General features: G+C 45.9%; 1 protein-coding gene across 1 annotated transcript; it reads left to right on the top strand.

Moving 5' to 3' along the window:
* Window positions 1–4,521: 4,521 nt before the first annotated feature.
* On the top strand, window positions 4,522–17,403 carry PROKR1 (prokineticin receptor 1). The gene is made up of 2 exons (XM_003922671.4): window positions 4,522–5,179; window positions 13,711–17,403. The coding sequence occupies exons 1-2, from the start codon at window positions 4,695–4,697 to the stop codon at window positions 14,402–14,404; spliced, it is 1,179 nt and encodes a 392-aa protein (XP_003922720.2). The 5' UTR covers window positions 4,522–4,694; the 3' UTR covers window positions 14,405–17,403.
* The last annotated feature ends 830 nt before the right edge of the window (window positions 17,404–18,233 follow it).

Raw genomic sequence — 18,233 nt, 5'->3', positions numbered from 1 at the left:
CTCAATTGGTTTAATTTACTTATTCCTGACTGGCAAATTAAAGTTGAGCAGACTTTCCACTTGATGGGTGCTAAAATTGTTGTGTCCAGATCAGCTGTAGATAAGAGTAGAGCTTTCGATGAAATACAAAACAAGTGGGATCAAGATTATGAAATATTTCTTTGAAGAACTGTAATAACAGGAGAAAAGATAAGACTTTGCCAGTATGCTCCTAAAGACTAAGCACAATCAAAGCAATGACTACCAGGATCTGGGAGCCGTCCAGTCAAAGCAAAAGCAGATCAATCAAGAACAAAGGTCATGGCAATAGATTTTTCGGGGGATGCTCACGGTATTTTGCATGTGGTTTTCTGTAGAAGGCCAAAGAATGATAATATCTGCTTATTATGAGAGTATTTGGAGAAATTAGCTAAAGCTGTAGCAGAAAACATGCCTGAAAAAGCTCCCCCAAAGAGTCCTTCTCGACCATGACAATACTCCTGCTCATTCTTCTCATCAAACAAGGGCAATTTTGCAAGAGTTTCAATGGGAAATCATTAGGCACCCATCTTACAGTCCTGATTTGGCTCTCTGACTTCATTTTCTAATCTTAAAAAGTCTTTAGCAGGGCACCCATTTTTCTTAAGTTAACAATGTGAAAAAGACTTCATTGACATGGTTAAGTTCCCAGGACCCATTCCAGGCCTGGTGGCTCACACCTGTAATCACAGCACTTTGGGAGGCTGAGGTGGAAAGATCAGTTGAGGCCATGAGTTTGAGACTAGCCTGGGCAACCTAGCCAGACCTTGTCTTAACAAAAAATTAAAAATAAACAAAATAGAAAAATTCCCAGGACCCTCCATTCTTTAAAGATGGACTAAATGGCTGGCATCATCATAGAATCATCTTAAACGTGGTGAAGCTTATGTTGAGAGCTAAAGTTTATATTTTTTAATTTTTATCTTTTAATTCAATTTTCCCACAAACTTTTGGAAGTTCCCATGTGAGTGCATGTGTGTATGCGGAACAGTTTGTTTATCCCTTCATCACTGATGGACATTTGGACTGTTTCCATGTTTTCACTACTAATAGTGAATAATAGCTAATAATGCATTTATGAACATGGATGTACAAACATGCCTTTGATACCCTGTGTATTATTTTCACGAAGTTGATAAAGACATGCTTGAAACTGGGAACAAAAGAGGTTTAATTGGACCTACAGTTCCACACAGCTGGGGAGGCCTCAGGATGACAGGTGAAAGGCACTTCTTACATGGTAGCAATGAGAGAAAAATGAAGAAGAAGTAAAAGCGGGAAACCCCTGAAAAACCCATCAGATCTCATGAGACTTATTTACTATCACAAGAATGGGAAAAATAGGCCCCCTGTGATTCAATTACCTTCTCCTGGGTCCCTCCCACAACAGGTGGAAATTCTGGGACATACAATTCAAGCGGAGATTTGAGTGGGGACACAGCCAAACCCTATCATCCTGCTTTTAATTTTTTGGGTTAGACACCCAGAAGTGGAAACACTAAATCATCTGGTAATTGTAATTTTTAATTTTTTGAGGAAACACTCTACTGTTTTCTACAGTGGCTCTGCCATTTTACTTTCTTACCAACAGTGCACAGGGTTCCAGTTTCTCCACATTCTCACCAACACTTGTCATCATTTCTTTTTATAGTTGAATAATATTTTATTGTATGTATATACTATATGTATTTTGTTAATACACTTATGGACATTTGGGTTGTTTCTGTCTTTTGGCTACTGTGAATAGTGCTGCCATAAACATTGGTGTATGTTGTCGCTACTTTCAATACTTTGGGGTTACATACCTTGGATTGGGATTTCGGAACTGTGTGCCCCATTTTTTGAGGAATCTATGGGCTGGTAAAGGAAGGCTGTGCTCTGTAAGTCAGCGCTGTCCACCATCCCAGACTTCTGAGCAGACATCCCTGGGCGGGGGTCCTTCCTCTCTCCAGTGTGCTGCCCCGCCCCCTTGTTTCTCTCTAGAAAGCCCTTATCTGAGCCTCTTTTACGCGGAGGTGCGGCAGCTGGCACCGAAGATGGCCCTGGTGTACGGTCGGGCTGGCCCAGGGGACGAGGTTGGAGGCCGTCCCGGGCGTGTCCCCTGAGATTGAGTGTGTGGGCAGCGGGGGAGCTCCTCGGTCCTTTGCTCGTGGCTGAGCGGGGCCGTGTCCGCCCACTCCGACGGCGCCGGGCTGCCAAGGTGAGCCGCTGAGGAGCCCCGTGCCCCGAGGCGGGCACAGCCGCCCCGCCTGGGTGCCCCCGGCGCAGGGTCGGCGCAGAGCCCTGCCGGGAGCCCCAGAGCCTCGGTTCCCGCCCGGCGCGGCCGTTCCGGAGCCTGAGCCTGGAAACGCGCCACCCGCCTGGCCCGGATCCCTCCCGTGCGTCCTCGCCGGGAGCGGCCGCCCGGGCGTCCTGGACGCTCCTGCCCAGGGCGATCCTGGCCTCCCCAGCCCAGCGGGCACGGACGACCCCCGACGCGCCCCGCCTCGAGCCGGCACCTCGGCGCCCCACAGCCATCAGAGGCGGGGACAGGGAGTCCGGGGCAGGCCGGGCCGGTCATCTGCGGCGGCGGCGCGAGCGTAACTCCCGCCAGAGCCGGGAAAGAGCCCCGAGCAGAGGAGGAAGGGAGCGGGGACCTACCCTCCGCCTGCTGGCTTCTAGAAGAAGCGTCTCCTGTTCCGGCCCTGGAATAAGAAACCCGGACCTTGTCCGCCCGATTCAGCGATGCTGCAGGTACCGAGCGCGCCCTCCCGGGGAGATGCTCCAGGGACCCCGCGCTGCACCCGAGGGGTGCGGCGGCTTCTGACTGAAGAGGGAGCTTTGCAAGGGATTCACTCCTGTGCATTTCTTCAGGAGAGTCAGGCTTCCCCTCTGCTGTCCTTAGGAGAAGCCGCCCAGGCTCTAGGGAGAAAATTGGGAGAAGGCGAGGGACTGATCTGCAGGGGTTTGTGAGAGAGGCTCCCAGCGATCGAGAGGTCACCAGGTGGGGTCGGATTGGGGTTCCCCTCTGAAAGGTGAGGATAAAGGAGAAGAGACCAATGGATAGTCATCCTTACTCTCGTGACGCCCTCCTCTCCATCCCCGAAGTTTCTATACTTTGTTTTTGAAACGTACCTTGAGCCTTCAGGTAGCATGCTGGTAGGGGTACTCCCTCCGGAGTGCCATGTCTCTGCGACCCATGGGGCCTGCAAGGAGTGGGGCCTGTCCCGCCTTGGCTCCAAGCCTGCGCCCCTTCTTCTTTTCAGCTGAGTTTGCTTCTTCTTGACGGGGGCAGAGGGCAAGGGCTGAGCCAGACAGAACTGAGAGCTCAGTGGAAGGAAAAAATCAGGGTAAGGGGTTGGGAAAGACAGGCAGCAGTAGGTCTGAGCCCCACTGGGGCACAGAGGAACTTTAACCCTGGCTCCAGGAAGACAGCTCCAGATGTCTTGTCTTGGAGGAATAGGGAGAGCAGCCTTTCCTGGGGGTGGGGGGGGGGGGTGGGGGGGTCCTTGGCATGTTCCTCATCTCCCATTTCCAGGAAGCTCAGGTTTGCATTCTTCCCGCTGTTCTCCTGACATTTGTTTTAGGATGCTCTCCAGACCTCAGCCCTCCTATGTCCCAGTCCCTGGTCTGATGTCTTCAGGATTTGGGAAGGACTGCAGGGAGAAGGCAGGGAACAGGGGGACTCTGGCTTCCTCCCTGTCCCCAGCAGGGCAGCTGACACCCCCTAGACTCCTCATCCCGGCCCCATTACGTGGTGTGGTGGAATTTCACTCCCCTTCCTTGTAGCTGACCAAGGAGGCCTAAGAGCTCAGTAGTAAATCCCTGCAGTTCTAGGGTATAACACTCTCCTCCAGGGAGCTCTGGACTGTGCAGACATTATTGATCTTCTGCCTGGCAGATGTTGAACCTCTGAGTGTTTAAGCTATTTACCTCTGGACACTCAACCAGCCAAGGAAAAAATATGCTCTAGAGTCCCCATTCTCACCACTTGGTTAGTCACAGGCTGTGACTTGACCCTACAGCCTGTGCCTTGTGACAGGCCTTTGTAAATGTTGTTCCCAGCTTCTAGGGTCACAGGAGGTTCTGATGTGGGAACATGAAGCCCAGCGAAGGGAGAGGAAGGTGGCTGCTCTATGGCTCTGTGATTTTAGAGCCTTGTTTTGCCAGAAGAGCAAGGAGAGCAGACAGGCTTGTCTGAAAGCCCTCCCTCTTCAATAGCATTTAAAGTAATTTCTTTCTCTTCAGCCTCCCCACACTCCCAACTTTTGTCTTTGAGAAAAGGTAAAACATTTCTGAATCTTCAGTGGAAGAGAAATAAGCCAAGCCAGTGCTTGATTGTCTCTATAGGAATCCACCCTTCCCTAACTGAGTGTGTGGTTTTCGTTCATTTTCTCATTAGTTCCTTTATTTCCATTCCACTACCCTATATTCTCTCTGGGCAGGTGGCTAATAGGTCTGCTTAGGTTACAGGATGGTTTTAAATTTGGCCAGCTTCACTCCAACATGCAGCCAACTGTTTGTATGCCTTTCAAAGGTTTAGAATGGAACTCAGATACCAGACCCCAAAGATGCTGGCAGAGACATTCTGACTCATTAAGGGAGAGCTGAGTGATAGCAGAGAGGGGTGACATCAGCCTTGCAGACATTGCCCCAAGGAATTCTGAGCACTGTTGCTCACAGCACTGCCTGGCCAGATGGAGACCACCATGGGGTTCATGGATGACAATGTCACCAACACCTCCAGCAGTTTCCTTTCTGCACTCAACCCCCATGGAGCCCACGCCGCTTCCTTTCCTTTCAACTTCAGCTATGGCGACTATGATATGCCTTTAGATGAAGATGAGGATGTGACCAATTCCCGGACATTCTTTGCTGCTAAGATTGTCATTGGCATGGCCCTGCTGGGCATCATGCTGGTCTGCGGCATTGGCAACTTCATCTTTATTGCTGCCCTGGTCCGCTACAAGAAGCTGCGCAATCTCACCAACCTGCTCATCGCCAACCTGGCCATCTCTGACTTCCTGGTGGCTATTGTCTGCTGCCCCTTTGAGATGGACTACTACGTGGTGCGCCAGCTCTCCTGGGAGCACGGCCACATCCTGTGCACCTCTGTCAACTACCTGCGCACTGTCTCTCTCTACGTCTCCACCAATGCCCTGCTGGCCATTGCCATTGACAGGTGAGTGCAGCCGCAGTGAGGGCAACAAAGGCAGTCAGGGAAGAAGAGGCCTTGGAACTGCCTCCTCCTGTGCTGTAGTTGTAGACTGATGAGACGTGTCTGTAGTCCTCCTAGAGATGGATGCATGGGGGATTCAAAAGCTTGACCATTGACTGACAGAAGAGTTCTCTTTTTCCAGCTTTGTTCAGACAGAAGGCAGCAGAGCCCTCTAGAGTTGGGTGATCGGAAGTTTTTGATGTTCCCTGCTATGGATGTTTTCCTAGATGTTACACCTTCCAAGGTCTAGAGTAGACGGGTAAGAGGAGATATTGAGGGACAGTTTAAGCTCCAGGCAGTTACCGCTGGAGTCAACTTGGAAATCTTGAAGGAGGTTTCTATCTCATCAAGACTTTCTCTACAAAAATATGATCTTCTGGCACCAGCTGTTTAAAAATAAGATTCAAGGATTTGTGGCTGGCTGTGGTAGGCAGTTCAAGCCTATAATCCCAGCACTTTGGGAAGCTGAGGCCGGAGGAACATTTAAGGCTAGGAGTTCAAGACCAGCATGGGGAACATATCCAGACCTCATCTTTAGAAAAAAAATCAGCTGGATGTGGTGGTGTGTGTCTGTAGTCCTAGCCAGTTGGAGGCTGAGGCAGAAGAATCACTTGAGCCCAGGAGTTCAAGGCTGCAGTGAGCTATGATCATGCCATTGCATTCTAGCCTCGGGGACAGAGGGAGACCTTGTCTCTAAAAAGCAAACAAAAATGAAAAGATTGAGGGATTTGTTTTGAAAAAAAAAAAAGGAGAACATATGTTTATTTACTTTTTGTTTTTGCATTAATCACTTTGCACCTTTTAGTCCATTTGCACAGATAGTGCAGAAGACCTGTTTCTGGTGACCACAAATAAAATCAGGACGAGCAGCCTCTGCATATCTTTCTTCAATGTAGTCTCTTCCTTTAGTATAAACTCTTCCTTTAGTATAACCCCCTGCTAGAGGGTCAGGCTGGTCTTTGTTCCCCCAGGGATAAACTTTCCTAGCTCCTCTGCCCACAGTTGGCCTGTCATTACAAAGTACCTGGTTACAGTCTAGAGAGAGTTACCCTGAGGGTCAAATCAGGCCTCTGTGTACTTGGATTTGAACAGCCTGACTCTCTCTCTTAACCCAGAGAGCCTGAGGCATACCTGCTCTCCCTGTTCTCTGGCCTCAGGGATCTGAGGGGGATTGACCTGGCCCTCACAGTCAGGACAGTGTTCGGGGGAGGAGCACAGCTGAGAGAGCTTGTTTTCTGAGACCATAGGCAGGGTGACCAGGGCTAGGATGACTGGAAAGGATGACCTGAGAAAAGGGGATTACGAAGGAGTCTCTGTCTGTAAAACCGCTGAGAGGTGGGGCCTCTGCCTCCCTTCTCCAGGGAAGGACATCAGGGAATTAGGAACTTACATAGCCCTTGGTCTGTCCCGCATGGAAAAGGTGTCATCCTTGCAGAGCGCTACTTCTCCTTGGCCAGATTCCCTCCACTGAGTCACAGAGCCCCGCAGCTTTTAATTTACCTGGGCAAGGACCCTGGGTGAACCCACAGAAGGAGCAGGAGGGGAGCAGTCAAGTAGAGTATCTAACTCTTAGGTTCCCTTCAGAGCTGCCAAAAAAGAGCTCCAGGGAATTTGTCTCTGAACGTTTCTGAAAATAGAAGCTGCCACCTTCTCTCTTAGCCCATGAACAAGACAAAGCATACAGAATCATTTCCTAAAGTTTCATACTAGCAAGAAACTACATGTGCTCAGCTACTACAAGTGGGGTAGGGTGCCTCCTGTGGAGTAGGACCCTACTCCCCAGCTTAGATGCATTCTACCACCTGAGAAAAGTAACAACGGTAGGAGGGAGTAGCTTCAAGGGGAAAGGAAGCCAGGATACACTCAGAAGCATTGAGTTATTTGGAACATTTAAGAGTGATATCTATATCAATCAGTCAGTCTCCATCTACTGAACTTTTTCAAGATCATATCCTTGTTTCATACCAAACAGCTTGTCTGAAATATTGCAAGCATTTCTCTTGCAGTGTGAGTTTACACAAAGCAAATTAGATGTAATAAGAAAGTTGAATTAAAAAACACGGTGCTTTGCACCATGGGGGCTGCTATGGTTGAGTGGGGTTATGATTGGAAGCTTGTACCCAGACCTCGAGGAAAGCACCGTGTGCTTTCATAGGGCTACTCAATGGTCTTGGTGGATGAACGGCTGCTCCAATACATGGAGTTCTTTTAGTGATGTTTGTGATCTTTGCTTCAATTATTTTTATTTGTGTGCATTGTTACCATCTAATTGTGGTCTAGGAATCATTAATTTTTCTCTGGTTTCATGTGTTGTTCAGGATTTGATCAGTTGGGAGCAACTAATTTTTATCTTGGTTTATAACACATACACTTAGTTGTAAAAATGCCTTTATGTTTGTTTAATGAAATTTCTGCAGCAATGTTAGAAGTTATTCTGCCTGGGTTTAAATTCCAGCTATATTTTGCGTTGGATCTTGTGTTAGTTATTTGACCTCTCTCTGCCTCAGTTTTCTCACTTATGAAATGAGAATAAAAAGAAAGCCTATTGTATTAGGTTGCTTTGAGGATTAAATGAAATAATATATTTAATCGCCTAGAACAATATTTAAAACAGTAAGCACTAAATAAACAGTGGATATGATATTTCTTAAATTAACCCTTATAGGAATGTCTACCAAAAAAAAGCAGATAAATTAATGAATATTTCTGAAACACTAACTTCTTTGTTTTCATTGAAATTATTGTTTTTAGGATGTGATTCAAAAAAATTCAAGATTTCTACAAAATGGCAGAACAGAAATATTTATCATCTATCAGCTTGTATTTCTGTTTCTATTATTGTTTCCATTGTTCTCCCAGGCATCTAAACTAGAAGAAGATCTCCTTTGTTCCAGCTGCTCTCCCTTCTTCACCAGCATTCATTCAACTTCCAGATCTTGGCAATACCCATTTGTTCACTCAGGGCTGGTATCTAGTCTCCTCTTGGTCTTTCTGCCTTCAGTGTTTCTTGGATCTGTCCATTTGTCAACCCTACTCTCCTGACAATCCATCCTAAGCTTTCATTCATTCGTTCATTCATTTAAACCATGCATTTTTATAGAGTAACTGTGATATGGCAGATGTTATTGCAAGCACTGGAGACACGACTGTGAAAAAGACAAAAAAAAAAAAAAAAAAAAAAAAACCTTCTTGCTTTCCTGGAGCTTATACCCAAAGGATAGAGAGAGGACACAGTCAGGCAAACAAAAAAGGAAGGTAATTTCAGAAGCAAGAAATATTCTGAATAAAAACAAGCACACACATAAAATGGCCCCAGTGACTGAAGGTGGGACCTACTTTAGGTGAGTAGCCAAGAGAAGTATTTCTGAGGAGAGGCCTTTGGTCTGACTTCTGAATGATGCAGGGGAAAGAACCTGCCTTGGGAAGACAGGGATCAAGCATCCCAGACAAGGGGGATTCTAAGTGCAGAGGCTTGGAGGCAGGAACAAACCAGTTGAGTTCTAGGAACAGAGGAACAGAGAGAAGGCCCCATGTGGCCTGAGGGAAGTAAGCAAGGCTGCAGCCAAATTAATCTGTCTTGTGTGTGTCTCCCCTCTCTTGCTTAAAAGACCTCTACTGACTCCATTGTCTACAAAGTATGGCTCAAACCCTTTCACCTGTTCTTCCACACTCTTACTATCTAGCCCCAGACTGCTTCCCAGTCTCATGGATAAACACATTTATGTCCTGTTTTCCCAAAAAAGGTTGCAATCTTCACCATGGCCTTTTATATTAATATATATATGTGTGTGTGTATATATATATATTTAGAGATGGGTTCTTGCCATGTTGCCAGGCTAGTCTTGAACTGGTTTCAAGTAATTCTTGTGCCCCAACCTCCAAAAGTGTTGGGATTACAGGTGTGAGCCAGTGTCCAGCCAGCTTTTTTTTACATGTCTATTCATCCAGTTTCAGGCATATGATGAGGGTGAAGTGGCATGAAAATCCTATTAGGTGCTCAGAATTCACAGACAATAAAAGGTTGTAAAAGAAATAAGACACAATCACAGCTCTTGCAGGGCTGACCATCTAGAGTTGGGGGTAGGGTGGGACCAGGGAGAACTAACACTTACAAAACAGTTAAAGAATAAGTAAATTTAGAGAAGGGTGAGATCATTAGGTACTGGAGTAGTCAGAGGAGGCTTCATGGAGGAGGTAAACTTCTAACTGGCCTTCAACAAAGGAAGATCAGCAAAGGAGCAGGAAGTTTTCCCAAGAGAGTGAGTAGAACAGTGTTTGGAAAAGTCTAGAGGTGGGAATACCTGAGGCGAGAGTGAGGTACCTTAGAGAGGGATGTCGGGCATGGATAAGAAACACAAGGAGAGTAGAGATCAGAAAGAATAGGATCTATTCCAGAAGGTCTCAGCAGCCAGGCAGAGGGAGTGAAACCTGAGGGCAGGAGGAAACTAAAGAAGATCATGAGACCAGGTGCAGTGACTCACACTTGTAATCCTAGCACTTTGGGAGGCTTGGGTGGGAAAATCATTTAAGCTCATGAGTTCAAGATCACCCTCAGCAACATAGGGAGAGCCTGTCTCTACAAAAAAAAAAAAAAAATTACCAGGCATGTTGGCATGTACCTGTAGTTCTCACTATTTGGGAGTCTGAGATGGGAGGAATCCTTGAACCTAGAAGATAGAAGCTGCAGTGAGCTGTTATCACCCACTGCACTCCAGCCAGCCCCTGTCTTAAAAAAAAAAAAAAAAAAAAAAAGGATCATGAGAGAGCTCTGCCCCAGCCAGAGGTCTGGGTTTCCTCTTTTATGTGGAGACACTAAGATCCTGCAGCATGTGGGGGCTCCAGGGAACTTCCCTTTTACCTGGAATCCTGAGGAAACTGGCCAGTGTATGTACCTGTGAAGAAGCTCTCTTTTTCTGTCTTGATGAGGCTAAGGCCTGAGTAATCTCGCCCAGCTTTAGGAAGCACAGATACCTCCCGGTGAGCTCATTAGTCAGGGCCACTGGCCTGAGGATCGGGCCGTGTTATCTCGGCCCATCCCATGACTAGCCTAATAGCAGCTGGGACCACTGTTGCCATGATTTGATCTGGGGCTGGGTCCTGAGAACACAGGCAGAGCCCACATATGCCTTTTCCAGCCCACTATTATCAAAGTTATTGCCTGGACCATCTTTTTGTCTAGCAGCCTTCATTCCTTGATCGCTGAGAACAGTTAGCTCTGCATGAATCTGGACCTAAGCCACTGTAGTGGCAGACACACAGGGCAAGCCAAGGGCATATTCATAAGCAGAGAAAAGCAGCTGCCAGATGTCATACTCCTTCTTGCAACACCAATAGGTAGAAGCCAACTGTGATGAAGAGGAAAGAGGAGGAGGGCTGCTGGGATGCAAGGAAGGCAAGAGGAAGGGGCATCATCTGCTCTTGGCTGAGAAAAGAGCGGGGAAATGGCATTCAGAGATGCCACTGGATTTGCAGCAAGTCATCACTCTGTTGATATCTAGCTGTGTGGCTTTTTGGCAGGTTATTTAACTTCTCCAAGCCTCGGTTTTCTCATCTGTAAAGTGGACATCATCACTGTCTTACCTATTTAATAGGGTTGGAATTACCTAGTGAAAAAGTGGATTTGAAAGTGCTCTGTAAATTGCGAACTTCTTTACAAGTATTAAGCAAACATTACGAATACTAGAGTTCTGAAGTTCTGGTCCTAACATTGACAAAGTTAACAGAAGTCCTTGAAATAGTTTTCTGTAATTTGCCTATTGGTAAATGTATCAGGAAGACCTCTTACATAGCACACAGCACTAATTCTGGGAATGGAGTTGGGGTGATGTCAGAATGAAATAACTATCTGACAGTTAGTTACAGATTACTCTGAAGATTAGATTTGACATGTAGAGTTTATCCTATAAAACAGAAAGTAGGAGAAGACTTGCAAATCAAGTATTTGCCAATAACAGGTAAAGAAAAATACCTGTATATACAGAATAGGTCTGGGAAAAAATACGTTTTAAGATGCTAACAGTTCTTTGTATATTAATAGTTTACTGTTTCTTATGTGCAGTGTCTCATTGGAGCCTCATAGTATCTAGGTGATATTCACATTTTACAGATGAGGGAAACGAACCTACAGGGATAAGAAAAATGACTGAGATTCATAGAGCAACTTTCTGGCAAAGCTGGGATTGGATTTGTGGTCTTCTGAGTCCTAGGTTGGTGCTCTTTCCCATATGTTTATTGAAAACACACTCTGAGTTTGAAACATCATAAAGGCTTAGCTACTATCAGGAAAAAGAATAGTGAATGAATATGAATATAGGAAATTTCTTTGTCAGAGTAATCAGCAGAACGTAGTGGGGTGGACAGGGAGCAATGGCGCCAATGAGAGCAGAAGGTCTAAACTCTCAGTTTTCACTGTGAGTCAGGGGGAATTGGAGGCTCTGCTTGCATCAGGAGCACCATGGTCTTTATAAAGGGCCCACACTCTTGCATTGACAATGGCATTGCCAACACCTTGCAGACATTTCCCTTTTTATCCTCTGGCATTGGAGAGATTGGCTAGAGTACCAGGGATGGCAGTTGGCCAGGTGTCCAGAGTGGGCACAACCCAGCCTACTTCATTTTTTAATTTTTAAGATGGAGTCTTGCTCTGTCACACAGGCTGGAGTGCAGTAGCATATTCTCGGCTCACTGCAACCTCCATCTCCTTGGTTTAAGCAATTCTCCTACATCAGCCTCCCAAGTAGCTGGGATTATAGGCACCGGCCACCAAGCCCAGCTCATTATTGCATTTTTAGTAGAGACAGGGTTTCACCACGTTGGCCAGGCTGGTCTCGAACTCCTGACCTCAGGTGATCCACCTGCCTCAGCCTCCCAACGTGATGGGATTACAGGCGTGAGCCACTGTGCCCAGCCCCTACTTCATTTAACATCTGGGGGCTAGAAGAGAGCTGGAGGCTCACTCCTGTGAACTCTCTAAAGGGCTTAACTGCCCAGGCTGTTAGGGAGGAACAGAAATAGCAGAAATACAATCAGGAAAAAAAAAATAAATAAATAAAAAACAAGAATGAACCTCTCTTCAAATCAAAATTTCAAGAAGGATGACTTCATAGGGATTTGTTTCAAAGGAAACAGAGCTGGTTTGGCTTGGCTTTCCTTCAGGCCCCTGTCACACTTGCTCTGGGCTCTACCTGGGATAAGCTCTGGACACGTGAGACCGTGTTTGTTTCCAATGTTGGCCAGTCAATCCCCTCCCACTTCACCCCCCATCTCTCTCCTTTTACAACTTCCACCCGCTGCCAGCCACAGGATGTCTTCCAGGAAACCAGAGCTCTCTGCATGAGTTGTGTGCATTCTCTCTGGGAAGGAGGCTATCAGCTATCATGCCGCACAATGACTCACATCCCCCCAGAAAGTGCTCTCTCTTTGTGTTCCTGTACCATTGTGGTAACAGCAATGTAGGTTTTGACTTTTTTTTAAAAAGAACAAAAGCAGTATCTTTTACATTCTTCTGCTTTGTGGTTAAAAAAAAAAAATTCATGTATATTCTCAATTGATTTTCACATCAACCCTGTGAGGTAGGGTTAAATGTTTTCTATCAAGGAAGGGTCCTGTGGTCTGTGACCTTGAGAAAGTCACTCATCTCTCACTGCCTTCCATTTTTCCACCTGGAAGATGAGGTTTTTGGCCACATGCTTTTCCTCCTCCTTTGCATGCAAAGCAACAATTTTTAGAATGTGGAATGAAGAAAAACCTTTGCCCACTGTTTCCATTGTAAAGGGCAGATTCTCCCAACTCTTTGCATTATCCTGCCCTTTTAGCTTTAAACTGCAAGGTAATTAGAATGAAAGCCCAAGAACAGGAAGCAACTGGGAACAGTGCCAGGCTAGAAACCAATGGGAGGAATTATTACATTTAATAATAATTGTTATCATTTTTGAGTACATATTAGGTTTAAAACTGTGCCAGGCATAGTGCATACATTACCACATTTAACAGCCAACAAAACTTTTGCAGATAAGGAAACTAAGGGTCAGTTTCCAAACTTGCCTGAGGTTGCACAGCTAGTTAGAGAAGAGGCTGGGGTTTGCTAGTCGGTCTTTTGCAGAAGCCCACATACCACTGGGAAGTTTCTCCATGCATATCATTTGGTTGCTCCTTAGAATGTTGCAAAATGAAATGGCAGGAGATTTGCTTGAGCCAGGAGTTTGAGACTAGGCTGGGCAGCATACAGAGACTCTGCCTCTACAAAAAATTAAAAAAAAAAAAAAAAAAATTAGCACTTGTGCATTGTACCTCTAGTCCCAGCTACTTGGGAGGCTGAGGTGGAAGAATTGCTCGGGCCTAGGAGTTTGAGGCTGCAGTGAGCTATGATCATGCCACTGCACTCACTGCACTCCGGCCTGGTGGACAAAGCAAAACCCTGTTTCAAAAAATAAAAATAAAAATCATCCAGCGCTTCTTCCTCACAGTGGCTGCCTCCACGTGTGTTCTTGCCCTAGGTATCTGGCTATTGTCCACCCGCTGAGACCACGGATGAAGTGCCAGACAGCCACCGGCCTGATTGCCTTGGTGTGGACGGTGTCCATCCTGATCGCCATTCCTTCCGCCTACTTCACCACCGAGACGGTCCTCGTCATTGTCAAGAGCCAGGAAAAGATCTTCTGCGGCCAGATCTGGCCTGTGGACCAGCAGCTCTACTACAAGTCCTACTTCCTGTTTATCTTCGGCGTCGAGTTCGTGGGCCCCGTGGTCACCATGACCCTGTGCTATGCCAGGATCTCCCGGGAGCTCTGGTTCAAGGCGGTCCCTGGGTTCCAGACCGAGCAGATCCGCAGGCGGCTGCGCTGCCGCAGGAAGACGGTCCTGGTGCTCATGGGCATCCTCACCGCCTACGTGCTGTGCTGGGCGCCCTTCTATGGCTTCACCGTCGTGCGCGACTTCTTCCCCACCGTGTTCGTGAAGGAGAAGCACTACCTCACCGCCTTCTACATCGTCGAGTGTATCGCCATGAGCAACAGCATGATCAACACCCTGTGCTTCGTGACCGTCAAGAACAACACAGTCAAGTACTTCAAGAAGATCCTGCGGCTCCGCTGGAAGCCTTCTTACAACGCTAAGTCCAGCGCAGACCTGGACCTCAAGACAATCGGGATGCCTGCCACCGAAGAGGTGGACTGCATCAGACTGAAATAACCCCCTGGACTTGGCAAAGTTTAAACACAAGGCAGGGTCCTGGGGACACAGACCGGTGCGCTTGGATGCACATCAACCTGGAACTTTTTGTTTGCTGCCGAGGGCAGAGTAAATGGACCACTCTATGAACACTGTTCACGGAGCTCAGAATTTCTAAAATGCATGTGACCAGACACTATCGCCAGTGGCATTTGTTGAATGTCTGATTCGTACACCAGTAGGTACTGGTAAAACCTATGTATGTTGATGACATTTAGTTGGCAAAATGAAATTTAAATTAAACCAAGGAAAATGTGTGGTGTACATAGAAATAAGGGAGTGTCCACAAAAGAACTGGAGTAGGTATCTAGGATTGCAGTACATGTGTTCGTAGTGTGAGGGTGTCTCTGGGCCATCCAGCTACTCATAAGACACGGATCTAGCTCACCTTTGGGAATACTCTTCAGCTGGAGTTCATGCCTAACATTTGCAAGGCTGGAGCAAGAATACAGAAAAGACACGAGGCTCCTTCTGAAGACCTTCTCCTCTCATCTCTCATGGCAGGGAGCCTTACACCCTTAGGCATTGACATCCCAGTATTCATGCCTAAGATCTGTGCAAACGCTTCCTCCCTCACTGCTCTATTGCCACCCTCAGGCCCAGAGCTCTGCACATAAGTGGTAAGGCTCTTCATCAGCAGGACTGGCTTGGAGAAGAAGACACATAGACCCTGGATGCCATTTGGACAGGGAATTATGGGGTTCTGGGTACCTGGAGTAAGTCCAGAGGGGTTAGCCTGGATTCAGGGTAGTCATGTCCCCTGGCTCCATGAACCTTTTGCCTTTGGTAGGGAGGGAGGGAGGTGCAGTTGGGGGAGAGTCAAAACAGGAAGGCAAAACCGGAAGCATGTGGGGCTCAACGCAGCTCAGGACAGGGGTCAGGCTCTCCAGGTATACAGATGATACTGTTCCCACCTGTTATTTCAGTTTGAACCAATTAGGTTCCCCTTAAGTCTTTCCCTTCCCTCTCATGCCTCCATGTTTGTGAAGCATAGGATCTTCGAAAGTGGCCACAATATCTCCTGGATGTGGCCTTCATTCATTTTTCCATTTTCACCAGCTCTCAAATATAAGTGATGAAGAGTTCCCTCCTAACCAGAGAGTGTGGTGAGGAATCCTCATCCATATGATTAGAGGGCAAGATATCCTTGTTACTGGTGCCTGAATCCCATCCTAGTCATTGTTCCTTTGGATTAAGACTTGCTTTGCTTCTAAAACAGGGGTCCTCTTGGGAGGCATAAGCCACACATTTCTAGTCCTCAGTGTGAATGAAGTCATGTGATCTAGTGGCAGGTCAGATGTATCTTCCAGAAGACTGTGGAAACCTGGGCACCCAAGAAAGAAGGGGGCATACAGATGGGTAGTGTCAGACCAAACAGTGAGCTTCAGTGACCCTACAGGCTTATTGAAGACTCATCCCACTTTCTTTTCTTTTCTTTTCTTTTCTTTTTTTTTTTTTGAGACGGAGTTTCGCTCTTGTTATCCAGGCTGGAGTGCAATGGCGCGATCTCGGCTCACCGCAACCTCCGCCTCCTGGGTTCAGGCAATTCTCCTGCCTCAGCCTCCTGAGTAGCTGGGATTACAGGCACGTGCCACCATTCCCAGCTAGTTTTTTGTATTTTAGTAGAGACGGGGTTTCACCATGTTGACCTGGATGGTCTCGATCTCTTGACCTCGTGATCCACCCACCTCGGCCTCCCAAAGTGCTGGGATTACTCATCCCACTTTCTAACCTGCCTCCTTTGTTTCATGTTTTGAGTTTTGGAGTTTGGTATTTTGGAATTGGAAGATCTGAGAGCCTGCCTTGACTCTGTCACCTGTGTAGCCCTGGGCAAAGCCTCTCTGAGGGGACAAAAGTAACACCTGTGATTCCTTCCGACAGAGTGGCTGTGAGAAGCCAATGAGACGATTCGTGGAAAATGCTTTCAACCACACAAGTTGCCAAAAGGATGGACTAGGAACTGTGCATAGTGTGCCTGGACAAGAAAAACCTCTTTCTTTGATATGTGTATCCAGAAACCTGGCTGTCTCCACTTTCATTTTCCTTTGTGTGAATTATTCCTTGGTACTTCTTACAGCACTGTATGCATTATGTGCCTAATAACATGGTTGTACAAACAAGGCCATGAGATTTGTTGGTAGATGCATGAAGGAAAGGGTCTTTGGTCAGAAGGTGAGTTTAGGGTTTTGGAAACTCCAGAATCGGAGCATCTTTGTGATCCTGGAAGTACTGATCATTTTCCCATGCCTGTTCCCAGCCAGCATGAATATGGGCAATGGGATAGTTGTTTCTCAATCTGTTTTTATTCTCACGAGTGTGCAAAGCTATAGTGTGGACTTGTCTTTTTCTTATTTAATTTGAGAGCAGCACACTTACAAGGTTATTTAAGTAGCCCCTGTGTGGCATGTTCCCTTCCAAATACAGTCAATGCCTTATTTTTGGCAGCAAAATTTACTTTGTATGGTAACTTTATTTCCCTGAAAGACACATTTCAAAACCTACTTATTTCTTCCCATTTATCACCCAAAAGACTCACCCTACAATTTACTCAGAATGCTCTTGGAGAATAAAATTAATTAAAATATTAGCCTAAACCAAACAGGCATTGGAAAGCCACTAAAATTTTTTTATATAAAATCATATATTATGTTCTTAAATCTGGAAAGTTGGCATTTGGATTAAAAAGTTAACAATGATATAATTTATTGTCATTATGTTCACCCCTTTTATTAAGAATGCAAAACAAGAGTTGATTGTATTAAGTAGGAGCTCTTTATATTTGACAACCAACCCCCCCTGCTTTTCAGCCTAAAGTGCATCAATTTTTTGCTCAACTATCTGTAATACTTCCCAGTATTAGTGTCTGCTTGTAATTTTATAGTGAATGAGAGTGTTGTGTTATCAGGTGAAATGAAAATACCTGTATATGTAGAAAATCATGGAGTGCCATGTCCTGTGAATACCATCTCCTTTCCTGTTTTTTTCCTAGTTGTAGTGAGACGGTTCTTTGAGTGAACACTAAGTAGTTTCCATGATCATGTGATTTGTGAGATCAGTGCTAACTCATGCTGCTGCTGCCTGCAGACTTCCCCTCTCCATCCTAAAGAGATTTAACTGATTTATAGATCCTCTTCCTAGAAGTCTGTTCTGGTAAAACCATTAATACTTTTTAGTATCTGAGTGCCAAGACTTGAAATCTGAGGACCTGTTTATGTCTATTGCATAAGCTAAGGCTAAACCTGAACAGTCTTAATATCCATACTTGCAAAGTGAGTAAGAGACAAGCCTGTGAAATACCATGCCATGTTGAGATTCATCCAACTAGCTGCCCACTTGATGGCTTCTCCAAAAACTGATGGTAAGCCCCAGAAAATGGCACTTGTGCCCATGTGTATCTATTCTGTTCTCTAAATCCTTTCAGTATGCAAACAGATACACACATTGTTTTTTACAGAAGGATAAAGATGTGATTTTGTAAGATCAAACTGTTTCCATAACTAAAGCATAAGGGCAGATTTACAGTAAAGCTTTTGGAGATTCTGCCTACTGACTACAATTTTAAAAATAATTGGAATGACACTAAACAAGGCAATGTAGTGATCACTCCAGCAATTCCCGAAGCGTGAAACAAGTTCCATGCCTCTTATGAAAAAGAATGCCAAAGAATTTGTGAGATGACCAGAAAATTATAAATGAGTTCTATTCTTGAAAAATATGATATATTTTGGAATATATCCACAAACAATGAGTCCAATTCTCCTTCCTAGGGTCGAAGTGAGAATATCAAATT

The sequence above is a fragment of the Saimiri boliviensis genome, chromosome 1 (genome assembly GCF_048565385.1).
Source record: "Saimiri boliviensis isolate mSaiBol1 chromosome 1, mSaiBol1.pri, whole genome shotgun sequence".
Classification (NCBI taxonomy): domain Eukaryota; kingdom Metazoa; phylum Chordata; class Mammalia; order Primates; family Cebidae; genus Saimiri; species Saimiri boliviensis.
Note: the sequence above shows the minus strand (reverse complement) of the source record. Positions and strands in the feature narration are given on the sequence as shown.